Source organism: Paroedura picta, chromosome 10, assembly GCF_049243985.1.
Source record: "Paroedura picta isolate Pp20150507F chromosome 10, Ppicta_v3.0, whole genome shotgun sequence".
Taxonomy (NCBI): domain Eukaryota; kingdom Metazoa; phylum Chordata; class Lepidosauria; order Squamata; family Gekkonidae; genus Paroedura; species Paroedura picta.
The window spans coordinates 52,624,334-52,649,311 of record NC_135378.1 but is presented as its reverse complement, the minus strand read 5'-3'; the positions used below and the strand labels follow the sequence as shown (position 1 = coordinate 52,649,311).

General features: G+C 42.6%; 1 protein-coding gene across 7 annotated transcripts in view; it reads right to left on the bottom strand.

Moving 5' to 3' along the window:
* The window catches only part of TTC29 (tetratricopeptide repeat domain 29), a 358,212-nt gene that overhangs the window by 80,979 nt on the left and 252,255 nt on the right, over positions 1 to 24,978 (bottom strand). For all 7 annotated transcript variants that reach the window (XM_077300153.1, XM_077300154.1, XM_077300155.1 and 4 more), the window contains 2 exons: positions 20,611 to 20,834; positions 17,516 to 17,701 (listed from right to left, as the gene is read on the bottom strand). In XM_077300153.1, coding sequence (XP_077156268.1) covers positions 17,516 to 17,701; positions 20,611 to 20,834 — 410 coding nt within the window. The remainder of the gene's footprint in view (positions 1 to 17,515; positions 17,702 to 20,610; positions 20,835 to 24,978) is intronic.

Here is a 24,978-nt window from a genome sequence, read left to right as displayed (position 1 = left end):
TTATATCCTTCATCCTTACAACATCACTGTGAGGTAAATTATGCTAAGAGAAGACAACTGGTCCAAGGTATTCCAGTGAGCTTTACAGTGAGCAAGCTTGATAAAGTGAGCAAAAGCTCATGGACAGCAATTTTCATCTAGGGTTTCCTAAACAATCCTCAAGCAAGCTGGCACTTGGGGTCACACTTCTTCATCTTTTTAAATTATACACTGGAGTTTGCTGGAAATGCAAATAAATAAAACTCAAAGAAAAATATTTTTAATAGCAAACAATGGAGTTGCATGTCTAAAGCATCTCTGTCTACTCTTACATTAAAGTAATATCTCTTCACATATTCTTCTAAAACTGTCCACCAGACATTAATAGAGGTAAATGTAAATACAGGCTTTCAGAGCTAAATATGGTAATTCAATTCAGTACATTCACTTTCAAACTCAGATTTCATTAGAGGGCACAGTCGGTTTGTAGTGCTAAATTAGAATCTGTGATCTTGGGCTGATATCTCTTAAGGTCAGAACTCTGAGAGCCATTACAGAACAAACTATGAAGCATTAAAGTACAGTGACTGTGATCCTGATGAAAAGAGTGCCAAGATGACTAACGAATGAAAGACTACAAGGCTGCAAGGAAAATGCCAGGATAGAAAGCCTAGTAGAAGAAATGAGTTTCAAGCTGGTGATGGCAAATAACAGTTTATTCTAATGGAAAACAATTTCTCAAACTTTCTAAATCATCAAAATGAACTCCTAGGTATATTCCGTTTTCGGTATCTTCATCAGTGATATGTGATACTCTTAATATTTCATCAATGAATCCTCTTTAAATAAATTCTTTTCAATGATGAAAATGTATCAGAGAAATATAAACTTAATCCTGTGGTAATATGTTAGTGTATATGGTTCACTCTCCAAATGGTTCTACAGTGTTATTTGCCATCACTAGCTTGAAACTCATTTCTTTTGGTTGTATCACAGCTGACAGGTCTTCACCTGTTGGACAGAAAGCCTGGCAATTATACATAAGTAAGAAAATAAAGGTTGGTTTTCTATTTCTTACAGTGCAATCTTATATATACGCAGACATAAATCACACTGAATTGAATGGGATTTACTCCCTAGTAGGTCTGCTTGGGACCAAGGTCTTGTAGTCCCATACCAAGCAGAGTTACACCCTTCTAAGTCAATGGACTTAAAAAGGTGAAACTCTGCTTATGATGGTACTGTTGATTCTCAGTATTATCTCTGCCATGCTGAAATGCTTCCTCATATAAGTAGTAAAGTAGTCACAATTAATGGCAGCAGAAGTATCATTTGTCCACTGGGGAAATGTATACATACACACAATCACAGGTGCCCCTGGCAGTCATGCAATTTGATAATTTGTTCACATAATATATTTACTAATCCGAGCAGGCATTTGGGGATGTGAAAATTTCTGAGACTATGAGATTATTCACCCATAATCTCAGAAGCTGTTTCCGGCCTTTTGAATCATCTGATTCACATATTACATCTGTTAAACTGTGAAGGAACTTGGGGATGATTAGAATAATTTACAAGAATGAGACGGCAATGTTATATCTGTATCAGCTTTCTGAGAAAGAAAAGTATGGAGAAATTGGAAAATAAAGTTGAAGAAAGTTTTGACCCTGGTACAGTAACCTTGTCTGTCTTCCTGCTGTTAATTTTCAGAGCAAACTATAAAGATCCTTCTCATGAACTGAGGATACCCGTAAAAGCTCAGAAAAATTGAGTTTTCAGAGTATTGCAAGAACACTGTGTCATTTTTTTTGGTTAACATTTAAAATTTAGCTTTGATTTGTACTAAATTTGAAAAGCTAATTGAAATGTTAAATACTATTACTGCAATTGCTTTGTAAGTACCTGCTGCTACTGAAGATTTGCTTAAGCATTAAATTTAATGACATACTAGAAAAATTCTGAACTGTATCAGAAAGCAAAAGGTACAAAGTAACCCCCAGTCCAAAATATATAGTTCTACAATTTCATAGTTAATATTTAAAAGAAGTCAGTTATTTGCAGTGAAAATGATGAGTAAAGGAAAAACACAATGTATCTCCCAAACATTTGCGCAACAAACCAATGCAGAGTTAGATGCACTTAAGCACAATCAGTTCTGTGTGCATAAGCCTTTGTGGAATAGTGGTTCCACTGCATAAAGAAAATCTGTAAAAACTGTTTATGTACATAATGGAAATGCAATTCATGCTGTCATTTAAAAAGGATACAGCTATTCAATTTCCCCAAGCAATGTTTTTCAAAAATTGGACTAATGTAACATAAATTTCAAATTAAAATATAGCAGCACTTCTCATCGAGTCATGAGTCAACAACAAAAGCTAAAGCACTGCTAAAAATAGCCAAAATTTAACAAGGCCCTAGGATATAGCATCAGATCAGTAATCAGTTCTTTTAAATCGCTGAAAGGACATATAACTACGTGTTTATTTCAATAGGGGGCCCCATTCTAAACAATTATATTAATGCAAATGCATCACATTAAAATGAATTAAATATCATAAATCATTCATTTTCCAGAGAAATTAGAAATGGAAGTACAAAAGATTTCTGTTGTTCTTTTAAATAAGGTTATATTTTGAAAAACAACCTAATAGATATGAAAACATCCATCCTGCACCTTTTGGGGGGTAGGTGGAAATGGAGCAAGGGTTAAAAAGTTTGTGTGCTATAAATGGAAAACATAATCCACACATATATGTCCATGTTTTTTTAAATATTCTTTTTAAACACTTATTCTACCTATAGCACACCCCAAAAGTGTATATTTTATTACATAAGAAATATCTTAGGCAAATATGAACTGAAAAAAGAGGATATATAAGATCTGTAACATTTTGCACTATTTTTGAAAAGGAAGATTGACTAGATATTAACACAAATGGGTTTAAATGTGAAGCTGCCATAAAAGCAGGCACATAAATGTAATTCTCCCAGACGCTATTTTGATGCACATTTTTGATTCCATGAATATTTTATGAAATGGCCCAAACTAAAGCCATATAACATTCCTGCATTACTGATGCTTGCGCCCGTAAGCTACAAACATTAGAGGCATGATTGAATGCATTAAAATGAACTCATTCAGCAGCACATTGATTACCTGAAGGCGGGGGAAGCAAAAGAAGAGTTACTCCACTTAAGAAAACACTACACAAATGTGAAGTTTCCAGTACAGAAAAATAAGGATAGGCGATTGCATGAATGTTGTCTTAAGTAAATAAATACAGATATGTCTTAGGTCTGCATGATACAATATGACATTAATTAGATAGGCTGTTAATTAGGTCAAAACATTACTTCGAGTATTAGTCAGGTAATTTAAAATGTTGCAATCTGCAAGATACACTGAACTGACCTGTTCTAGCTCCATGTCTTAGCGATATTGAGTGTAGCTAATTATATCCTTCTCTACTAGATTTTATATTTTGTTGTGAAATTAAAACAGCTGAAAACAGTGGCTTACAAATAACCTGAAAAGCTATCAAGCTCATTTGTTCAGCAAGTCCCCTTACAGCTAGAAAGCATATTTAATTTTATATTGTCAACACTATGGCCTCTTATGCATGGTGGCAGCTACTGCGCGCTGCCGCTGTGCCGTTGCGGCAGAGCATGATGCCCCGCCATTTTCAGTGTACACATGGGAGTGGGGCATGCTGGGTTGCCCCAGCATAGCACGCATGCGCTTACCACTGGGGCCAGGAGGGCCGGATCGCTGCCGGCTGAGGTAAGTGAAGCAGCAGGGGTGGGGGAGGTGGGGAGGGACTGGGGGGAGCGGGGGGGCAGGGAGTTGCCCCTGCCATCTCCGCGGCTTCACGGAGCCCGCAGGGGCATGCAGAGTCCCTTAAGGGATACTGCAAGTCAAGGATGGGCAGACCAAGAGGCCTGGAGCTGGCAATTATGCACAGAGCTGGCCCACCGCAGCCCTGGCTTACCCAGGAAGCTACAGAAGATCCCGCGTTTGCTTAACACAGGTCTTCCATAGCCCTGGGCCGGGAGGCATCCGCACTGGTGGCGGCAGCGAGCGTTATCAGGGATTTTCCCCAAAGTGCTGCTGCCGCCAATGCGGGCAATATGGCCTGTGCATAATGGGCCTATGAGAGAATCTTGAAGAAACAGGTAAGGTATAGAGACACTAACATTTAATATACATTATATATTACAAATAAAGATAGAACTACTGGTATCTTTTGGGATAAGCTATGTACAGTAGACATGATCTGTTCAGAATCAATATTCAATAGTAACAAAGATTACCATTAACTGATAAAGCCTTGAATTCCAGTTCTGTGTTACCATAAAGACAGCCCATAATGGAAGGGTTCCTCACACAGACACACCTTCACACACAGAAACCAATGATTGGACTCTGAGCAGGAAGAATCCAACCTGGCGGAGACTGACTATGGAGTCAGTAGGGCCCCTCAACAAACCTAGGAAGCCAGGCCACGTCTCCCATCTTGCTTTGGCTCCACTAGGTTTCTTTCTCTTGCCTACAAAAGCCAGGCCAGGGCCCGTTCTGCACCCAAGAGGTTAATGCACCTTCAATGTTTCTTAAATGTAGATTTTCTTTTTCTGCACAGGAAAATCCAGCTGCCAAAGCACATTGAAAGTGCATTATCCTATGTGTGCGGAATGAGCCCAGATTTACATCTGGTTTGGGCTGGACTAGAAACTCATCTTCTTGCTTGCTCAACTGACTGAACTAAGTGTGCACATTATGCAAATCACCCGGTCCCAGCCAAAGACCATTAGACTATCAACAGGAAAGGAATATCCGTTCCAGGTACTAACTGTAACTTCTTTTGTCTCTTATGTCCAGTGCAATTTCTGCTCTTACCCCTAAAATGTCTCCCATTGTAGTCCCCTCAAAGTCCTTCCTGATTAAACAATAAAGGGCCATTGGCAACACATCACAGCTAGCCAAGATATTGTTCCGCTTGATGAGCTTACTCCATACCTCCCACTCTAGTGACCTCATATGCCATCCACCCTATCAGATTCATCCATAACTCACAACCAATCATCAATCACCTACTTCCATTGGGCAGTCACTGGGCTGGCCCAGGAATTTCCCATTCTATATCAAACCTTGCACACACCCCAAGTATGTGTGTGTTGTGTTGATCCCTCCACACCCGGCATCCTGTCCACCCCTGATGCCGTCAACCCTGTGTCTTTGCTGCTTGGATCCAAGAAAGGTGTAGTATTCCTTAACCTTTCCCCCCTGTGTGTATGTGTTTGCTTGTGTGTGTTTTGAATGTACCTCAATATATTTTTTTAAGCAAACTGCCTGGAGCAACAAATAGGCATACAAGCGTGCAGGCAAAGCCAAGAGTAATTTCCCCCCGAACTTTAAGGGGTGGCATTCAAAAAGCACTCTAAAACACATAGGTGTTTCAACTAAGAAGTATTGAATTAAAAAAAATAGCGGGCATTGCGGGACCTTTAAAACATTGAGAAGGGTTTGGTTGCCAGGATTGATTGCCGGGCAGAAGAGAGTAGCGTGTAAAGCACGTTACTCTCTTCTGCCATTTCCAGCAGGCAATGTGGAGTGTAAGAAGTGCAAAAAGGTGGCAGACAGAAGCAAGACAGCAAGAAGGTGAGGAATGGCTGGATGCGCAATAATATTTAGTGCTACGCCATTACGCTAGCATAACACTATTTTTTGATCTGTGGAAATGCCCTAAGCATATACATCTTTCACTATAGATTTAAGGACAAGCTTGGATGTGCTTACCTTTGGCTGTATTATGCCACATGTTAGATTTATTAATTTATAACGATTAACATTACAACCCTTGAAACATTAGCAACTGACACTAAAGTTTTTCTACAGACAATAATTGGGCATGCAATTTGCATCAGTCCCAGTGAAAAACCCATCTTTAGACAACAACTTGACAACTACTGCCAATAACTTTGTCTTTCCAAGGATTTATTTTGTGTAACAAGAACTGAAGGTTCTAATGGAGAATTCCAAGGCCTTGTGAAGCTTTGAAGCAAAAGAAGAAAAAAATTCTGTTCAGGATGCTTTGAATGAAACTTCGTGATCTCAGTACTACTCATTAAGCAGTAAATAATTAAAATACCATAGAAATAGATAGGTAAAATACAAGCAGCAGTGTCAGACTTAAAAGGGAAGAGTGGGAAAATGAATTTTAAAAAAGCAATGAAATAATTCATTTGAAGTTTTAATAAATTTCATTTGCAGTCTTGTTTAAAGATATATTAGACTTTAGGGATGGAACCTAATTATGATCCAAATGGGCACCTGAATTAAAAAAAAAGAATTTCCTCCTTAGAAGTTAGTGCTGGAGAAACCCAAACCTCTTAACTCCCACAAGTTCAAAAAGAGATTGGGGAATTTAGTGTAAGAGTAGGTCAGAGGGAAAGTGTGGAATTCCAGTTCCCTATCCTGTTTCCCTTGAAACTGTTCTTGTGTCCATCAAATTGTCTCTTGCATTCAGTTGAGCTCAAAGCATGGCTTGGATATTTAATGAAAGCAAAAATGGATAACACAATTAGGCCCACATGTCATGCCTACTTGTTCTAAGTTACAGACTATTTTTCCTCAAACGATACTGGACATTGGCTGGAGTTTAAGGAGATAAATATTTGTGTTTAACAGTGTACCCTTTTCATTTTAAACATTATGTACATATTACCACATACATAGCAGCTGGAATATCTAATAACACGTTCATATAATAATAAAATCAATCAACACTGTGAGTGAAGATTTTCCAGTAACTGAGCATGTACTGCATAGAAACATATTACGAGTTGGATCCAAACCAAATGAGCAATTAATGCTGTTTCCCCTTTCCTGCTGCAGATTCCCTTCATGTCAGTCCTCAGGATACCATAATCCCCAGGAACAGCATGCAGATTAGTGGATTGCAGTGGGGGAGTGGCATTTTCTGCCATTGGAAAATTTTAGTCTAGAACAAAGCCTATGGGGTCATTTAGAAAATGCACTTATTCTTTCCTCTCAACAGCCATACTATTTCATGCTTACTCATCCTCTCTTCAGAGTTAGCAGGTCCCTACAAAAGACAGGTATGAGAAACCTGGAGAGTTGGAGGAGTGAGGGAAATGGCAGTAGCCAGTGACCTTGAAAAGGCAGTAGGCAGGATTTTTTGCCTTTACCTAGAAACACGTTGTTGTTGTTGTTGTTGTTGTTGTTGTTAGGTGCGAAGTCGTGTCTGACCCATTGCGACCCCATGGACAATGATCCTCCAGGCCTTCCTGTCCTCTACCATTCCCCGGAGTCCATTTAAGTTTGCACCTACTGCTTCAGTTACTCCATCCAGCCACCTCATTCTCTGTCGTCCCCTTCTTCTTTTGCCCTCGATCGCTCCCAGCATTAGGCTCTTCTCCAGGGAGTCCTTCCTTCTCATGAGGTAGCCAAAGTATTTGAGTTTCATCTTCAGGATCTGGTCTTCTAAGGAGCAGTCAGGGCTGATCTCCTCTAGGACTGACCGGTTTGTTTGCCTTGCAGTCCAAGGGACTCGCAAGAGTCTTCTCCAGCACCAGACTTCAAAAGCTTCAATTCTTTGATGCTCGGCCTTCCTTATGGTCCAACTTTCGCAGCCATACATTGGAACTGGGAATACCATAGCCTTGACTAAACGCACTTTTGTTGGCAGGGTGATGTCTCTGCTTTTTAGGATGCTGTCTAGATTTGCCATAGCTTTCCTTCCCCAGGAGCAAGCATCTTTTAATTTCTTTGCTGCAGTCCCCATCTGCAGTGATCTTGGAGCCCAGGAAAATAAAATCTGTCACTATCTCCATTTCTTCCCCATCTATTTGCCAGGAATTGAAAGGGCCGGATGCCATGATCTTTTTTTTCTTGATGTTGAGTTTCAAGCCAACTTTTGCACTCTCCTCCTTCACCCGCATCAACAGGCTCTTTAGTTCCTCTTCACTTTCTGCCATTAGAGTGGTATCATCTGCATATCTGAGGTTGTTGATATTTCTCCTGGCAATCTTGATCCCAATTTGTGACTCCTCTAATCCCGCCTTTCTCATGATGTGCTCCGCATACAAGTTAAACAGGCAAGGCGACAGTATACAGCCTTGCCAAACTCCTTTCTCAATTTTGAACCAATCAGTGATTCCATGTTCAGTTCTCACTGTTGCTTCTTGACCTGCATATCTCAAGAGACAAATAAGATGCTCTGGTATTCCCATCTCTTTAAGAACTTGCCACAATTTGTTGTGCTCCACACAATCAAAGGCTTTAGCATAGTCAATGAAGCAGAAGTAGATGTTCTTCTGGAACTCCCTAGCTTTCTCCATGATCCAGCGTATGTTGGCAGTTTGATCTCTAGTTCCTCTGCCTCTTCGAAATCCTGCCTGTACTTCTGGAAGTTCTCGGTCCACATATTGCTGGAGCCTAGCTTGTAGGATTTTGAGCATAACTTTGCTAGCATGAGAAATGAGTGCAATGGTGGGGTAGTTTGAACATTCTTTGGCATTGCCCTTCTTTGGGATTGGAATGTAAACTGACCTTTTCCAATCCTGTGGCCATTGTTGAGTTTTCCAAATTTGCTGGCATATTAAGTGTAGCACTTTTACTGCATCGTCTTTTAAGATTTTGTACAGTTTACCTACCTCCAATCTAATGTCTGCTTTTACAAGGAGGAAGGCCTATGCTCACTCTGGAAGAGATAGAGACAAAATGCATGGCATCTTCTCCCTAGCACCTGGGCTGCCTCCATCTGCCCTCCTTTGAGATGAAGTCATTGTTGTCATGGAAAAAATGGAACAAAACTATGGCACCTCTGCTTACAGGTACAGGCTAAAGAATATGTTATTCCTATATGCAACAATTTAATCAGTTTCCTGTTTATTTCTGAGCCAAATTCAAGATGCTGATTATTACCTATAAATTCATTTGCCATTTGCGGCCTACATACCAGAAGTATTACCTCTTCTTTTATCAGATCCACATGCCAGATCACATCCTCCTTGCAACAGGGATTACACATCATTCATTCTTACCATTGTGTTTGATCTGTAGTGGCAAAATCTCCGTTTTTTAAAATTTCTGCCCTCCTCCTCTATAAGCATATCTTCCACTGACATGATTTTGCATTTTCTCCCATGACATGGCAGAACTGGAATGTGACTTTTAAAACGATCTGATCCTTCCTTTGCTTCAGTGACAATGAGGCAAGAAGAACAGATCCCTTTCTCAGGCCTTCTATAGTAAGGAGCAACAGTGTACCAAGACAGGATGGGGGATCCAGTCCACTCTGGGTGCAGCTTGAAGAAGGTCCTTGAAGCCAGTGTCATGCTGTGTCCAGCCAAACATCATTCCTTTAAGTTGCTTTAAGAGCACAGCAAAAAGCACTCTAGGATCAGCTAGAATTCCCTTTCCCCAAGACTGAAGCAAACTTGTGTAGCAGATCATACAACCAAGCTGATAGCTGCTACAGTATTTCCTAGCCTCAAGTTATTTTCTCCAATAGTCTAGCCCAGGGGTAGTCAAACTGTGGCCCTCCAGATGTTCATGGACTACAATTCCCAGGAGCCCTTGCCAGCGTTTGCTGGGAATTGTAGTCCATGGACATCTGGAGGGCCGCAGTTTGACTACCCCTGGTCTAGCCTTTATCTCTTTGTTTCCTTGTACCCAATTCGGCTAGATCTTGCAAAACAGTAGCTAGTTGCAGCAAAATAAAACCACCGTTCCCCTCTTTTAATTTCTCCCCCTCTTTCCCACATGTTCTTCATGGGCACTGTAATTAGCACTGGTTCTGTTGGGGTTCCCACCTATTCTCTTGCTTGGACTGGGATTCTATGCTTGACATCAGTTTGCATTGCCACAATGCCCCAGGGTCTTCTGGGCCCTACACATTGCACTGGTTCTACTGGGTTTCCAATGCCCCCTTGCTTGGACTGTGATTTTGTGCTTGATATCTGCTGGCAGGGCCACAATGAACCTGGGTTTCCTGGGCCTTGTACATTGCACTGGTCCTGCTGGGCTTCCAATACACCCTTGCTTGGTCTGGATTCTGTGCTTGACATCAGTTTGCACTGCCACAATGGCCTTGGATTTTGTAGACCCTGTACATTGCACTACTTCTGCTGGGTTTTCAATATCTGTCTTGCTTGGACTGGGATTCTGTACTTGACATCTACTGGCATTGCCTCAATGGTCCTGGGTTCTGCTAGGCACTCTGTACATTGCACTGGTTTTTCTGGGATTGCCAAAATGCCCCCCAAATCTTCAGTTTCTATTGCAGAGATTCGCTGGTTTAACTTTAGTCCTTTGGAAACACTGAATAATTAGGCACCTTCTTTGGGAGTGGGTAGTGTGTTTCTTAAAATCCAATCTGGTGAAGCTTGTGAGTACTATTTTGTGATGCTTTTGTAGTGTTGGTTAGTAAAAGTTAATACAAAGACAGACTCCTACCTCTCAAAAATGCCTTGTAGATATGGTATGCTCAGCATTTAGGCTTAAAAATAGTGAACAGAAGCCTTCCCAAGTGCCTGCTCAGAACATGAGAGATGTGATGGAAAGGGTGTTTTTTTGCTATCAAGTTACAGTTGACTTGTGGTGACCCTGTAGGATTTTCAGGAGATGTCTGCAGGTGGTTTGTCATTGCCTGCCTCCCTGTTGGCTCTGCCTAGCTTCTAAGATGTGATGAGACTGCGCTATCCTGGGGTTATCCAGGTCAGGGCTAGGCTGAGAGTAATGTGACTGGCCCAAGGCCATCCAGCAAACTTCCATGGCATGAATGGGGATCCATGATGGAATAGTGTGTTGGAATTTGACTCTGTTTTTACTAACATGATCTGTACACAGCCCGTGGCGCCACGGGCGCCACGGACTGTATAAAGGAGTAAGGGGTAGTGGGGAGGAGTTAGGGCGGGACCGGTCCGGGATAAAAACTCGAAGGGGCCAATCAGGAGCCGCGAAGCGGCTCCTGATTGGCCCCTGCAAGTGCCCATCCCGCCCGAAGCAGGCAATGGGGAGCCGCGCAAAGCGCGGCTCCCCATTCCCTGCTTCACACGCACAGCGACAGGTGAGCGCTTCGGGGGCCGTTCGCCGCTGGGGGAGGGTGGGGGTGGTGGGAGCCGGCCTTCGCTCGGCCTCCGGAGCGCCCTCGCGGTAGCGAGGGCGCTCCGGAGGCCGAGGGAACGCCGTTCGCCGCTGGGGGAGGGTGGGGGTGGTGGGAGCCGGCCTTCGCTCGGCCTCCGGAGCGCCCTCGCAGTAGCGAGGGCGCTCCGGAGGCCGAGGGAACGCCGTTCGCCGCTGGGGGAGGGTGGGGGTGGTGGGAGCTGGCCTTCGCTCGGCCTCTGGAGAGCCCTCGCGGTAGCGAGGGCGCTCCGGAGGCCGAGAGAACGCCGTTCGCCGCTGGGGGAGGGTCGGGGTGGTGGGAGCCAGCCTTCTGTCGGCCCCGGCAGCGGCCTCGCCCGGCGAGCCCGCTCCCGGGGCCGACAGGACGCCGTGGGAGCCTTTGGGAAGGGTGGGGGGGCGGGATCCTCCTTTCCCAGCCCCCCTTTTCCCTCCGGCTTCTGCCGGGGCTGAGCTCTCCCTCGCACCCGCGAGGGAGATCTCCGCCCCGACAGAAGCCTCCTTTCCCAGCCCCTCTTTTCCCTCCGGCTTCTGCCTGGGCTGAGCTCTCCCTCGCACCCGCGAGGGAGATCTCCGCCCCGACAGAAGCCTCCTTTCCCAGCCCCCCTTTTCCCTCCGGCTTCTGCCTGGGCTGAGCTCTCCCTCGCACCCGCGAGGGAGATCTCCGCCCCGACAGAAGCCTCCTTTCCCAGCCCCCCTTTTCCCTCCGGCTTCTGCCTGGGCTGAGCTCTCCCTCGCACCCGCGAGGGAGATCTCCGCCCCGACAGAAGCCTCCTTTCCCAGCCCCTCTTTTCCCTCCGGCTTCTGCCTGGGCTGAGCTCTCCCTCGCACCCGCGAGGGAGATCTCTGCCCCGACAGAAGCCTCCTTTCCCAGCCCCTCTTTTCCCTCCGGCTTCTGCCTGGGCTGAGCTCTCCCTCGCACCCGCGAGGGAGATCTCCGCCCCGACAGAAGCCTCCTTTCCCAGCCCCCCTTTTCCCTCCGGCTTCTGCCGGGGCTGAGCTCTCCCTCGCACCCGCGAGGGAGATCTCCGCCCCGACAGAAGCCTCCTTTCCCAGCCCCCCTTTTCCCTCCGGCTTCTGCCGGGGCTGAGCTCTCCCTCGCACCCGCGAGGGAGATCTCCGCCCCGACAGAAGCCTCCTTACCCCACCCCCCTTTTCCCTCCAGCTTCTGCCGGGGACGGGCTCTCCCCCCCCAGCCCATCTAGCGCCCATTTTATTTCAATTTAAAATGGGCTTGAAATCTAGTTTAACATATAAAGTTAAATAAATGTTTCATTGTCTGCATTTCTTTTTTGGTCATTGAAACAAAGTTTCGGTCCAGTGGCACCAGGTTTGATTCCCTGCTCCCCCACATGCAACCAGATGGGTGACCTTGGGCTCGCCACAGTACTGATAAAGCTGTTCTGACCCAGAATCTATTTTCTGGCCAATATTATTATTCATTTTATTTCATGATTATTACTGAAAATAATTTTGTCATATAGAACAGTGGTCCCCAACCTTTTTATCACTGGGGACTACTCAACGCCGGGGACCTTTCACCGCCTTTTACTGAGGCCCGGGGGGGGGGGATAGTTTACTCCTCTACTCTCAACCACTGCCCTAACACTCTCTGATCACTATGGTAATGTTTAAACATCCCTTCAAAATAAGAGACGGACACGCCACAACAATGAACATAAGGAACATTTTATTTTCATGGAAATTTTAACTCATGACAATGACAAATCAATGGGAACCCTGAGCTTGTTTCTCTGCAGCAAGATAGTCCCATCTGGGAGTGATGGGAGCCAATGACACCTGAAGTGTGTTGTAAAGGGCCGGGGGGATGAAGTAAAGGGCCGGGGGGGGGGAAGGCATCCTTCGGGGCCCACCCCCAATTAGTCGAAGGACCACATGTGGTCCGCAGCCCACAGGTTGGGGATTGCTAATATAGAGGATGGATACTCCTGACCTGGATACTCCCAGCCTAGCTTGATCTTGTTAGATCTCAGGTGCTAAACAGAGTCAATGTGGAGGAAGGCAATGGCAAACCACCCCCAAACGTCTCTTGCCTTTAAAACTTTATGGGCTCACAATAAGTCATTTATGACTAGGCAGCAAAAACAAACAAAAAAGATGTGTCAAAATGTTATCTGCTCCAGGCACATAATAAGGTAAATATGCCACTGCTATGGAAAGAACTATTTTCTTAACAGTATGCCTGGAATCTCCCTTTTTGTCAATAGAATAGTTTTATCCATCAACCATAATGGCATGCTGTGACACTCTCATATTTTAGTACACACATGATTATATGTGTTGTTGTAATTAATATATTTTTAATTACAATGTTGTTAGTTCTCCAAGACTGTTTACGCACTGGAAGTTTCATGCCGGGCTGCAGGCTGGAGTTTTAGTCGTGGCAGGTTGCCCCACCTCTTCCTGCACCCACACGGGGGAACATTTGGCCTGGAACCCCTCAACTGCCCCCGATTTGTGCTCCTGCATGGGAGCTGGGGCAGTGCCCCCGATTTGTGCTCCTGCATGGGAGCTGGGGCAGTGAAGTTCCCAAACAGTCCACGTCAAAGTTTTTTTTACTGATCTCAAGACGCTAAACTATAGATTCTACTGAGTGTAATTAGCAGGGCACACATCTGGCTTCCTAAGGACTTAGCATGTTGATGGATTTCAATCTACTGAAATCTACTGACACCTCAGGCAAACCTAATTCACTCTTGTTCATACTATCATCTCTCACTATTAAAAACTGCAGATGAGAAAACTGTGGCAGGTGATGGAAAGCTGCTCCTTTCCCATCCATGTTCCTGCCCCTCTCTGAGCACAACAAATGCAAAACAATTATTTTCGTGTTGGACTTTGGCCTCAGGTCCTCTGTTTAAAGGACCAAGAGTATATAGTGTAAGACAAGAGGTTTCACCCCACCTCTGCTACCAAAAATCAGAACATACCGAAGTGACTGGCTCAACAGAGATTTTTGTAAAATCTGCCAAAACGGGGATTCAGCTCAGTGCAAGTATTTGTTTCTCTATATTAAATTGTAAAAAATATTACTTTATAACATGAAGGAAAGAACAATGCACATGATCATTCCATGACAAAGCCTTCAAATCTGTTGAAATCCCAATGAAGTTTAGCCCTTGTATATGTTTTTAGCATGGTTAAGATTAAAAGGATAACTAAATATCAATAGTCATAGTATTTTGTCATGTCATGTATAGCACTATTTCTAGATTTCAATATATTATTCATCTAAACTGGAGATACAAATAATCATTGTGAAATCAATTCAAGCTAATAACTGTCAGTTCAATATCTATTGCAATATATTATTTCAGCGTAATAAGATTACATCCTTTATCTGGAAAAAAAATCCTGTGCTTGCATGGAGATGAACTGAATTATCTAATAAGTCTTTCAATCATGCTGCTCTTCAGACTTGTCACTTCGGATTTATGGGTGTTTCCCTCTGGCCATGGAATGGCAAGGAAATGCACCAGAGTCAAAGATATTCCACATTAACATACTGTAGAAACTCTCATGTTGACCTTTTAAGTCTAACTTCATTGGCTAATTAAAATGGTTATAGGTTTTAAAGTAACAGGAAAGATGACACACGTTATAGTAAAGGACTGTGTGTTGGTATCAATTCTCAAATGAGAATAAAATTCTAAAATGAGTTTTGAATAAGGTATAATATCTAACTTCATCTAACAGAAAAACTGCTTGAAAAATGGTAGCACAGAGTACCTTCAATTTTAGGGAGAAATTGTACTAGAAATAACACAAACTGATACATTAGTTTGATATCAAAATTTTGCATTTGTAAAGCATTTACACTTGCAGAATTGTAACAATGGATTCTGAATGCATGAATGCCCAAAATGTCTGTATACATTATGCATTACCAAAAAAGGAAAGCTGGCTCAACAATGAAGCCAGACCTCAGCAATAAATTTAAGATTAGGATGACCAACTCCAACCTGCCCATTTGCATCCTGTTCTGCCTCCCACCTTGCCAGGACTGCACAGTATAAACAAAAAAAGATGAGTCCATGTGAGGTAAAAAATGTTAATAAAAAATTTTACTAATATGATCAAACAGCTTCTGCTTTACTACAAACAAAACATGTTGTCATCCAGGGAATAACTCCTTAAGTCTTAGTTCTCAAACAATTTCTAGTAAATATTGTTTTCAAATTAGGAATACATTCCAGTCTGAGTCTTAATGATGAGCTGGACTGGAGATGCTAACTCCTTAAGTCTTAGTTCTCAAACAATTTCTAGTAAATATTGTTTTCAAATTAGGAATACATTCCAATCTGAGTCTTAATGATGAGCTGGACTGGAGATGCTATCTATAATTCTTTAATGTTTTTCTGAATGGTTGTGAAAGAACTTGTTAATGAAGGTCAGTTTTACCTCCTATGTCTTTTACAATGTTGATTAACTCTCAAAACCTGTGAAACTGACTATAATTTTCCTTGCCTAGCTTGACCTTTGGTTTGAGAACATTTGCCTATCTGCAGCTCAGTGGGCATGGTAAGGTTAAGCTATGAATATTTTTGGTTTTAGACCTTTATATTTCAAGATGATGGTATAGCTCCTTGTTTATAGTTTCTTTATCTTATAAACATTTTTAGTTCTGCAGACAATGTTCGACAAAAACAATATTTACTAGAAATTGTTTGTGAACTTAAGGAGGATTTATTCCCTACATGACAAGTTTAGTTTGCATTAAAGCAGAAGCTGTTTGACTACATTAGTAAAATCTCTTATTTACATTTTTTGCCTCACATGGGCTAACCTTTCTTGTTTAATTTTCTTACCATGAGGCCATATTTTGGTTATTTAGGACTGCATGGCATAGCATATTCACTTTAAATTTCTTAGCCCATTGTTTAGTGACAAGAAGGTAGGTTTCCTCACGTCTAATCAAAACCCAGAAGTAATTAAAACTGTTACAAATAAGGAATCATGAATTGGATGTGTCTTGCCCGACCCATTGCGACCCCATGGACAATGATCCTCCAGGCCTTCCTGTCCTCTACCATTCCCCGGAGTCCATTTAAGCTTGCACCTACTGCTTCAGTGATTCCATCCAGCCACCTCATTCTCTGTCGTCCCCTTCTTCTTTTGCCCTCAATTGCTCCCAGCATTAGGCTCTTCTCCAGGGAGTCCTTCCTTCTCATGAGGTGGCCAAAGTATTTGAGTTTCATCTTCAGGATCTGGCCTTCTAAGGAGCAGTCAGGGCTGATCTCCTCTAGGACTGACCGGTTTGTTCGCCTTGCAGTCCAAGGGACTCACAAGAGTCTTCTCCAGCACCAGAGTTCAAAAGCCTCAATTCTTTGACGCTCGGCTTTCCTTATGGTCCAACTTTCACAGCCATACATTGCAACTGGGAAGAACATAGCCTTGACTAGATGCACCTTTCTTGGCAAGGTGATGCCTCTGCTTTTTAGGATGCTGTCTAGATTTGCCATAGCTTTCCTCCCCAGGAGTAAGCGTCTTTTAATTTCTTTGCTGCAGTCCCCATCTGCAGTGATCTTGGAGCCCAGGAAAATAAAATCTGTCACCATTTCTTCCCCATCTATTTGCCAGGAATTGAGAGGGCTGGATGCCATGATCTTTTTTTTCTTGATGTTGAGTTTCAAGCCAACTTTTGCACTCTCTTCCTTCACCCGCATCAGAAAGTTTCGTTCCTCTTCGCTTTCTGCGGTTAGAGTTGTATCATCTGCATATCTGAGGTTGTTGATATTTCTCTCTGCAATCTTGATCCCAATTTGTGACTCATCTAACCCCGCCTTTCTCATGATGTGCTCCGCATACAAGTTAAATAGAAACTCCTTATATGTGTTGTCTAGTGATTTCCATTTCATAGTATGAAGACATACACATGGACAGAAAAACTCACAACTTGAATAAAACTTTGATGGTCTTAAAGTTGCCATTGGACTCAAACTTTATTCTGCTAATTCAGACCAACATGGCTGCCCATCTGAATCTACTGTACATATGGCTATATCATTATATCAATAACATTTTTTGTTAATAAATAGCTGGTTTTTAACAAAACCCTTTAAAAAACTGTGGTCTGTGGGTAGGAAGGAAACTGCTGCTGGGGGACTAGAGCAGTCCCTCATGGAAATTTGCCACATGGAAGATCCACTGCTGTAGCACTGCATCCACAGCAGCACCAGTCACAGGAAAATCATACAAGCCCATCCCCTGGTGGAACACTTGGATGATTCTCGGAAATCTAGAACACTACTAGATTTTACAATAGATGCCAAATTCTGCATTCTAAAGCACATCTGCTGATATAAAGCTTTCTAGAAATATTGGCTGCAGTCTCTGACACACAAAGATAAATGATAAGTTACTTACCTTGCTCCTCATAAACCAGGCCCATATTTGAATGTGCTTCAGCTTCTTTCCTCCCACCATCAATTTTAATCAGTTGAGCCGTTTTGTAACATTGTTCATAGAAGTAATTCCTTAACCATCGGTCTTCAGATTTGTTGAAGCAATAGGCCAAATTGAGTTGGTTCAAATACATATCTTCATAGTATTCTTCGGCAAAAAGAAAAAAATTATCTGAGAAATACTAAAATACTCCCTAGTAGTAAGACTTATTGATAATTTCCTCTATCAACGCTATGTAATACACAAGCCAAATGCATACTTTTGGTGTACCAAGACACATGTGTATATACTTATCTACATACATTCTCTCTCTCAGACAAGATACATACAAATTTGCAGAAGCATTTTGCTCATATTGACCTTTTCTGCATGGGAAATTCAGACTGGGCCGGCATATATCCAATTGCAGGGCTAATACCCACTTTCAGATGATGTCAGCACAGGGCTGGTCTGGGACTGGCCCGACTCAGGTTCTGTATGGACCCAGGGAAAGGTGGAGCAACTTGCCCCAGCTGAAACACCCAGCAGTATACTGGTGTGGTGCTGCCAGTGCAGAAAAGGTCTTTGTGTTCCTTATTACATGAAACCTCATTCATGTTACTCACACACCATGTTACTCTCATTTTTGCTCACTATTTTGTGGTTATTTGATTGTTCCTAATAAAATATTATTGCATTGCTATTAGTTTTCACTGTAACAGTTGCTGATTAACCTGATAACCCTTTTGTCCATCCATTTCAGCTAATTGCTCTATCTAGGCCCATTCCGCACGTGTCTTCTAATGTGGTGGTCCCCAACCACCGGGCCGTGGCTCCCTCTCCCCGCCCCCCAATAAGAAACTTCCCGGTCCGCAAGCAAATCGGCCGCAAAAGCGGCCAATTAGCTTGTGGCCCGGCAAACTTCTTTTTGAGGGGTGGGGGGGAGAGGGAAGCAGGGCCGCACATGCGCGTTTGCACAGCCGCAAACACGCATGCGCAATCCGGCCGCTGTTCTAATGCACTTTGGAAGTGGATTTTCCTGGTCTGCACAGAAAAATCCAGCTGCAAAAGGACACTGAAAGTGCATTATCCAATGTGTGCAGAACAGGTCCTGGTCTGAAAGACCTTTTACTCTAAGCATTTGGAATATTCACTAAGTATTTCACATTTATTTTCATACTTTTAGCCTACCCCTCCTTGTAGGCTCAGGACAGGATACAACAGGTGGAATAGTACATTTCAACATTTTATAAAATTAAAAATATAAAATCTTAATTTAAATGTATTTTAAAATATCATTCTAAAGATACAAAATTACATTTTTAATAAATACAAAAATACAGCATTGTTTCTTCAGTGTGATAACCGATGTAAAAAAAGGAAGTGGACAATGTATGAAAGTATCAATACATTAAAATGGAGTTGGCTTGATGGATTTAGGTAGGTAGGCAGAAAGGCCAGCTGAAAAAGTCAGATGTAGCCTGAGGCCTCAACCATAGGCCTGGTGGAACAATTCTGTCTTGCAGGTCCTGTGGAATTGTTTAAGGTTCTGCAGGGCCCTAATCAGGCAGAGTGTTGCAATCAGGCAGAGTGTTGCACCAGGGCAAAAAAAGAGTTGGAGGATCTCTTCCCTAGTGTAACCCTATGTCCTTGACTTTGGAGAAAAGATTACATTTGAAGGTGATACCTTGTATCCCTGCATCAGCTAGATGGTGGGCTAGTAGTGACAGGGTCAAATATTGCAATTCAATCTAACAGTAACAGCAACACCAACCCGCCTAGATCCAGCTGTCTCCTGAAATCATCTATGAAGGTGACCAGAGTTGTTTGCACCTTCATGGCCAGACCAGAAGCCAGACTTGAATCGATCAAAGGCTGATGTTTCTTCCAGAAAACCCTGTAGCTGTTCTGCAACTGCATGGTCAACTACCTTACCCAGAAATGGCAGATGTGAAACTGGGTGCTAGTTGGTTGGGTCAGATGGATCCAGCATATTTTTTTTTAAATGTCCTAACCATGGCCTCCTTCAGTTTCTCTGGAAAAGTCCCTATTTACATCTTTTAATTTTAAAGTTAGGGATAGGTTGATATTCTGTCAGAGAGGGGCCCAGATCTCCCCACTGCTGGCCTTCACCAGTCATGAGGGACATGGGTCAAGTGGGCAAATGATAGGCCAAATAGCTGCCAGGGTCCTGTCCCATCAACTAAGGAGAACGGATTGAAGCAGTACAAAATAGGACACCCAACGGACCCCTAACTGTATCAAATCAAACTCAACAGATAAGTCATGGCAGAGGGGTTGTTTTTTGTTAAAAAGCAAGCAAAACCCTCAAGAATAATGTCCAATCATATAATTTTGGACTCCTCTGAAAGTACTATGGCCAGAAAGTGAAGCTGCAGAGAGAAACCATGTAGCCGAAAAATGAGCCAACACACAGAGACCTCCCGTGGACCTGACAAAAGTGGGGATCCTCAGAGGCAAAGGCGGGGCCTATGACAATGGTGAATGACAGGTCCACGGTAGTGACAATGCCAGCAACAGGCAGAGGCACTGGCAGCAGGCAAAAGAGGCGAATTGGTTCACAGCAGCGTCGGCAGTGGCAACAGTCATGGCGAAGCTCAGTGTGGGAAATTGCTGGTAAATTCAACTACTTGAAAGTGTTATGATACTCCAAACAGCTCCAAATGCTAAGAGCGGAGGGACTTCAAGATTCTCTCTCATTTCACTAGTGGAAATGACTGTAGGTGGGTCTGTTTGTCATTCAACTATTATAACATATCATGTTCAGGTAACTAAGCTATCATTATAAATGTAGCAAAAGGATCCTGGTGACATCATTATATATACACACAAACAAACTTCTTCACATTTAGCCACTTGAATGTCTCACTATCTGTAAATTCAAAATTCAGAGTTAGTCATCCTTTATTTTAGAAAGACAGTTTAGCTGAATAAGACTGAGATGTGTTAAGTTCTAATAATGTTTCAGATTCATACATGAAACAATTTGGAATTTCCCCTCAGGCACACACTGCTGCAACTCTTGCTGCTCCATTACCCAGAATTCCCCTTTTTACCTGATCGCTGAGCTGCCTCAGCCCTGGTCAGGAAGTGGTGAAGTTGATCCAGTTTATCAGGCTGCTCCTCCAGGGACTTCTCCAGCCATATGGCTGACCCAGGCCCCGAAGCCTCCCTCAAGGCATTCCACTTCTCTATCAGAGTAAAAAGCTCAGCAAAAGACTTGTGATAACCCTGCCGTAGCATATCTATGCAGATGTTCTTCTTGTATGAATTTCGGTAACTGGGAATTTAAAAGGGATTATTTTAATCATTTAAATATAGATTACTCTTCTAACAAAAGAATTTACAATACAGAAAGAACCTCTCTTTCTCTGACTAAGAAGTGGCAAGTGTTATTTTGAGCAGCTTTTAAAAATATATCTTGCCATAATCCTTTCAAAAGAGAAAGCTGCAACAGAAGTAAAGAAGTATTTTTACCAGAACTGCATTATAAATATAAAAATATTCTGCAATTGAAATCAGCTAAGAAGGTCAACTAAGTTAACCTACACAAGGAAAAATACATTGCTGGCATTTTTTCACTGAAATACATGCTCACTGTTTTCTTAAAAAAAATACATGCTCACTGTTTTCTTAAAACAGTGAGCAGTGGGGAAAACTAAGCATATACTGCATGTCAAAACAATGTATATGTTAAATAGTTCTGCTGGAGGTTATGCTGGTTTGGTTTAAAATGTCTTGTATAGTATTTGTTACAACCAGACTTCCTGCATATTATTTGCTTGCCTTCAACATCTATCTTCAGCTAGGACTCATTTAGTAACATAATTTTACCCAATTTTTAAACCAAATTACATATTCACAGAGATTTAAATGTTTGTCCAAATGATAGGCCACAATAACAGATCCCATACATAGAGTCCATGAACCTGGTGGGACTCACAATACAAGGGGCAAAGCAGAGTCCTCTTAAATCGGTGCAATGACAATGAGACAAGTGTATACAGTCATTTACCGTCCCATGAAGATTTTCATAACAACAATATAAAAAAAGTTTTCAAGTCTGGATCCCCATTACCAAGTTTTGCCTTCTAGTAAATTGGCTAGATGAGACTACTCCTCTTCCATCTGTTCCCTGAGGCACGAGGTATTGAGAAGTCTGTTGGACAGGGAGGGGGGAAGCTAGTTTTCATCACCAGGGAGGGTTAATTTTTCTGCTTTGTTTACAATGGTTTTTATTGTGGGGATTTTTACTGTGTTGCCCGCCATGAGCCAGTTTGTCTGAGAAAGGCAGGCTATAAATCAAACAATAAACAAACACACAAAAATTCCAATTTTTAGACCCAAGTTGACTAAAATAGCCAAAGTAATATATGAATTGTTTATATTGTTTATAAATGGTCACTGTTTCTAAAACTTTATTGATCAGCCTTTTTCAACTTTTACCACTGACAACCCCCTGAAACATTCTTCAGGCTCTGAGAAACCTCATAAGTAACACGATCATGCAGAATATGGTTCTGAAGCCCAGCTTGGTGTAGTGGTTAGGTACGTGGACTAGGGTTGTGTGATTCGGCTGCTTCGGCGGCCGTTCCCTCCGGGCGCAGCCAGCGCCGAGCCGCAGGGGGGGGGGAGGGCGGTGCCGGCAGCGACATGACAGCGGCCGCAACCACGCAGGCGCGGAATTCCGCTGTCACACCGCTGCCGGCACCGCCCTCCCCCCCCCCCGCGGCGCTGGCTGCACCTGTAGGGAATGGCCGCCGAAGTGGCCGAATCGCACAAGCCTAATGTGGGCTTCTAATCTGGCAAGGTGGGTTTGATTCCACGTTCCCCCACATGCAATCAGCTGGCCACAGCACTGATAATACTGTTCGGACTGAGCAGTAGTATCAGGGCTCTCTCAGCTTCACCTACCTCATAGGGTGTTTGTTGTGGGGAGAGGAAAGGGAAGGTGATTGTAAGCCGCTTTGAGACTCCTTCTAATAGAGAAAAGCAACATATAAGCAACATCATCATTTGGGGCCCCTCCCCCTCCAGGCCCACAATGGCTACTGGGGGGTCCACATGACCATAAATAGTCATAAAAGGTAAAGGTATCCCCTTGTGCAAGCACTGGGTCATGTCTGACCCTCTAGCGTTTTCATGGCAGACTCAGTGCCTTCCTCAGTCATTACCGTTTACCCCCCAGCAAGCTGGGTACTCATTTTACCGACCTCGGAAGGATGGAAAGCTGAGTCAACCTTGAGCCGGCTGCTGGGATTGAACTCCCAGCCTCATGGGTTGAGCTTTCAGACTGCATGTCTGCTGTCTTACCACTCTGCGCCACAAGAGGCTCTTTATTTGGTCATATTACCCAATAAATGGTTAGAGATAAAGGAAACACTGTTCCTGAGGTTCTACCTCTTCTTCATTGGTAAGAGAAAAATCAGTGGATGCTTCACAAGATGATCTAGAGAGTCTCTAGTTTAAACGTTTCTATAACTCAGGACACTTATTTTAAATTTGTAGTGTCCAAGATTGGGCCCTGGGTCATTATACTGGTTCACAGAAAAGGTTGGATCAAAGGCTGGATCAAAGAGCTGTAAAATGATCTATACAAATTGAGGTGGTGTAAGAATTAAGTGAACTGTCACAGACATAATTTAAGGTTTGAAGTAAGATTTTAATGTAGCTGAAATAAAAGGACAAAAGACAGACCAGAGTTGAAATGACCAGGCAAGTGACAAGTAGATAGAGAAACAGAGAAGGGGCATACCAAACACACACACACACACACACACACAATCAAAACAAATACAAAACTTATTTTACATTAATTTCAATGTGTATAGAAACTGAGATGACATCCATGAACATACAGCTACAAAAACACATAAACATAAAAGATGGTAAATCTTTTAGAGAGACAGTTTGATGTAGTGGTTAGGAGTGCGGACTTCTAATCGATTCTGCACTCCCCCACATGCAGCCAGCTGGGGTGACCTTGGGCTCCCCACGGTGCTGATAAAGCTCTTCTGGCTGAGCAGTAATATCAGGGCTCTCTCAGCCTCACTGACCTCACAGGGTGTCTGTTGTGGGGAGAGGAAAGGGAAGGCGACTGTAAACTGCTTTGAGCCTCCTTCAGGTAGAGAAAAGTGGCGTATAAGAACCAACTCTTCTTCTAAATTAGAAGTGGAAAGATATTGTTGTATATAAAAACACTAATTAGTGGGGTAGAATCTAGCAAGAGTGACTTTCTCACTTCTTCCCACTGCAAGTCAAAATGCCACCTAAACATTTAGGGGGTCATTTGGCATTGTAGTGGGAGGGTGCAGGTAAGGAAGGCATGTTCTGGATGGAAATATGTCACTCAGAAAAATGTGTTAGATCCAAGCTAATGTTTAGAAAAAAAAACAGAAAACAGTAAGAATAAAATCCCATGAAACTTCAAAAGAAAGAATTTAGAAGGCCATTAACTTAAACAATAAGAAACTGGAAACGGTTTCCAACCATAGCCTAAGATCCAGCATCACCCATAAACTATGAACCTCCTCTTTTAAGGGGATGAATTCCCTCCACACAGGCAGACTCCACAATCCTTCAGCAGCTTCTCCATTGACCAGTAGCACCGACATCTTGTCTGGACTAAACTTCAGATTACTGTCTCTCTTCCATTTAAAAACGGAAACACAAATTCGATTTCGCCCCCACAAGACAAAAAAATCCAAAAATAGAAAACATTTAAAAAGAGAAAGAAAAATAGTGACCTAAATAATATCAAACCAATTAAAGATCCAAAAGATGGGATGATCTCAAGAAAAGACCCATAGAAATAAAGTAAGAGTCAGAATAAAAGTAAGAGCCATTTCAATGTAGATAGGAGCAACACTAAAAAGGGGGAAAGGAAAAGGCAGGCACTGCTAATGGAAACAGTTCTGTTAAAAGTAGCTAGAAGAGAAACAGTTCAGAGGAATATATCACCATATTAGAAAGAAGGAAAAGAACTAGTTGCATCGTATTACTGTTCGATCGGTAGAAGCAGATTATTCCTCTATACTCCCCCCCCCCAATCAGCCTCCTATGATCTAAATCAGGGAGCTGCAGTGCAGAGAAGACTTGAGTAAGATCACCCCTCTTTCTTTCACCAGAGGCATGACTATAAGTATGCAGATAGTTACTGGGGCAGTAAGAGGAAGACTTAGAAGGGCCTGAAATGAAAAACAGAAGTATCTATGGAACCAGAAATGAATGGAAGCAGTTTTTTTAAGTTCTGTATTTTAAGACAAAGCTGGGAGGAGGGGGACTGAAAATGAGAAACATGAACAAAATTCAGTTAAGAAAAAAATTGGTAAGATATTGCAAATAAGTGTTTCTTACCATAAGGCATATTAAAAAGTTTTTTCCTACTGTCATCCTCACTTCTGATGGAACGCTTTGAAAACTAG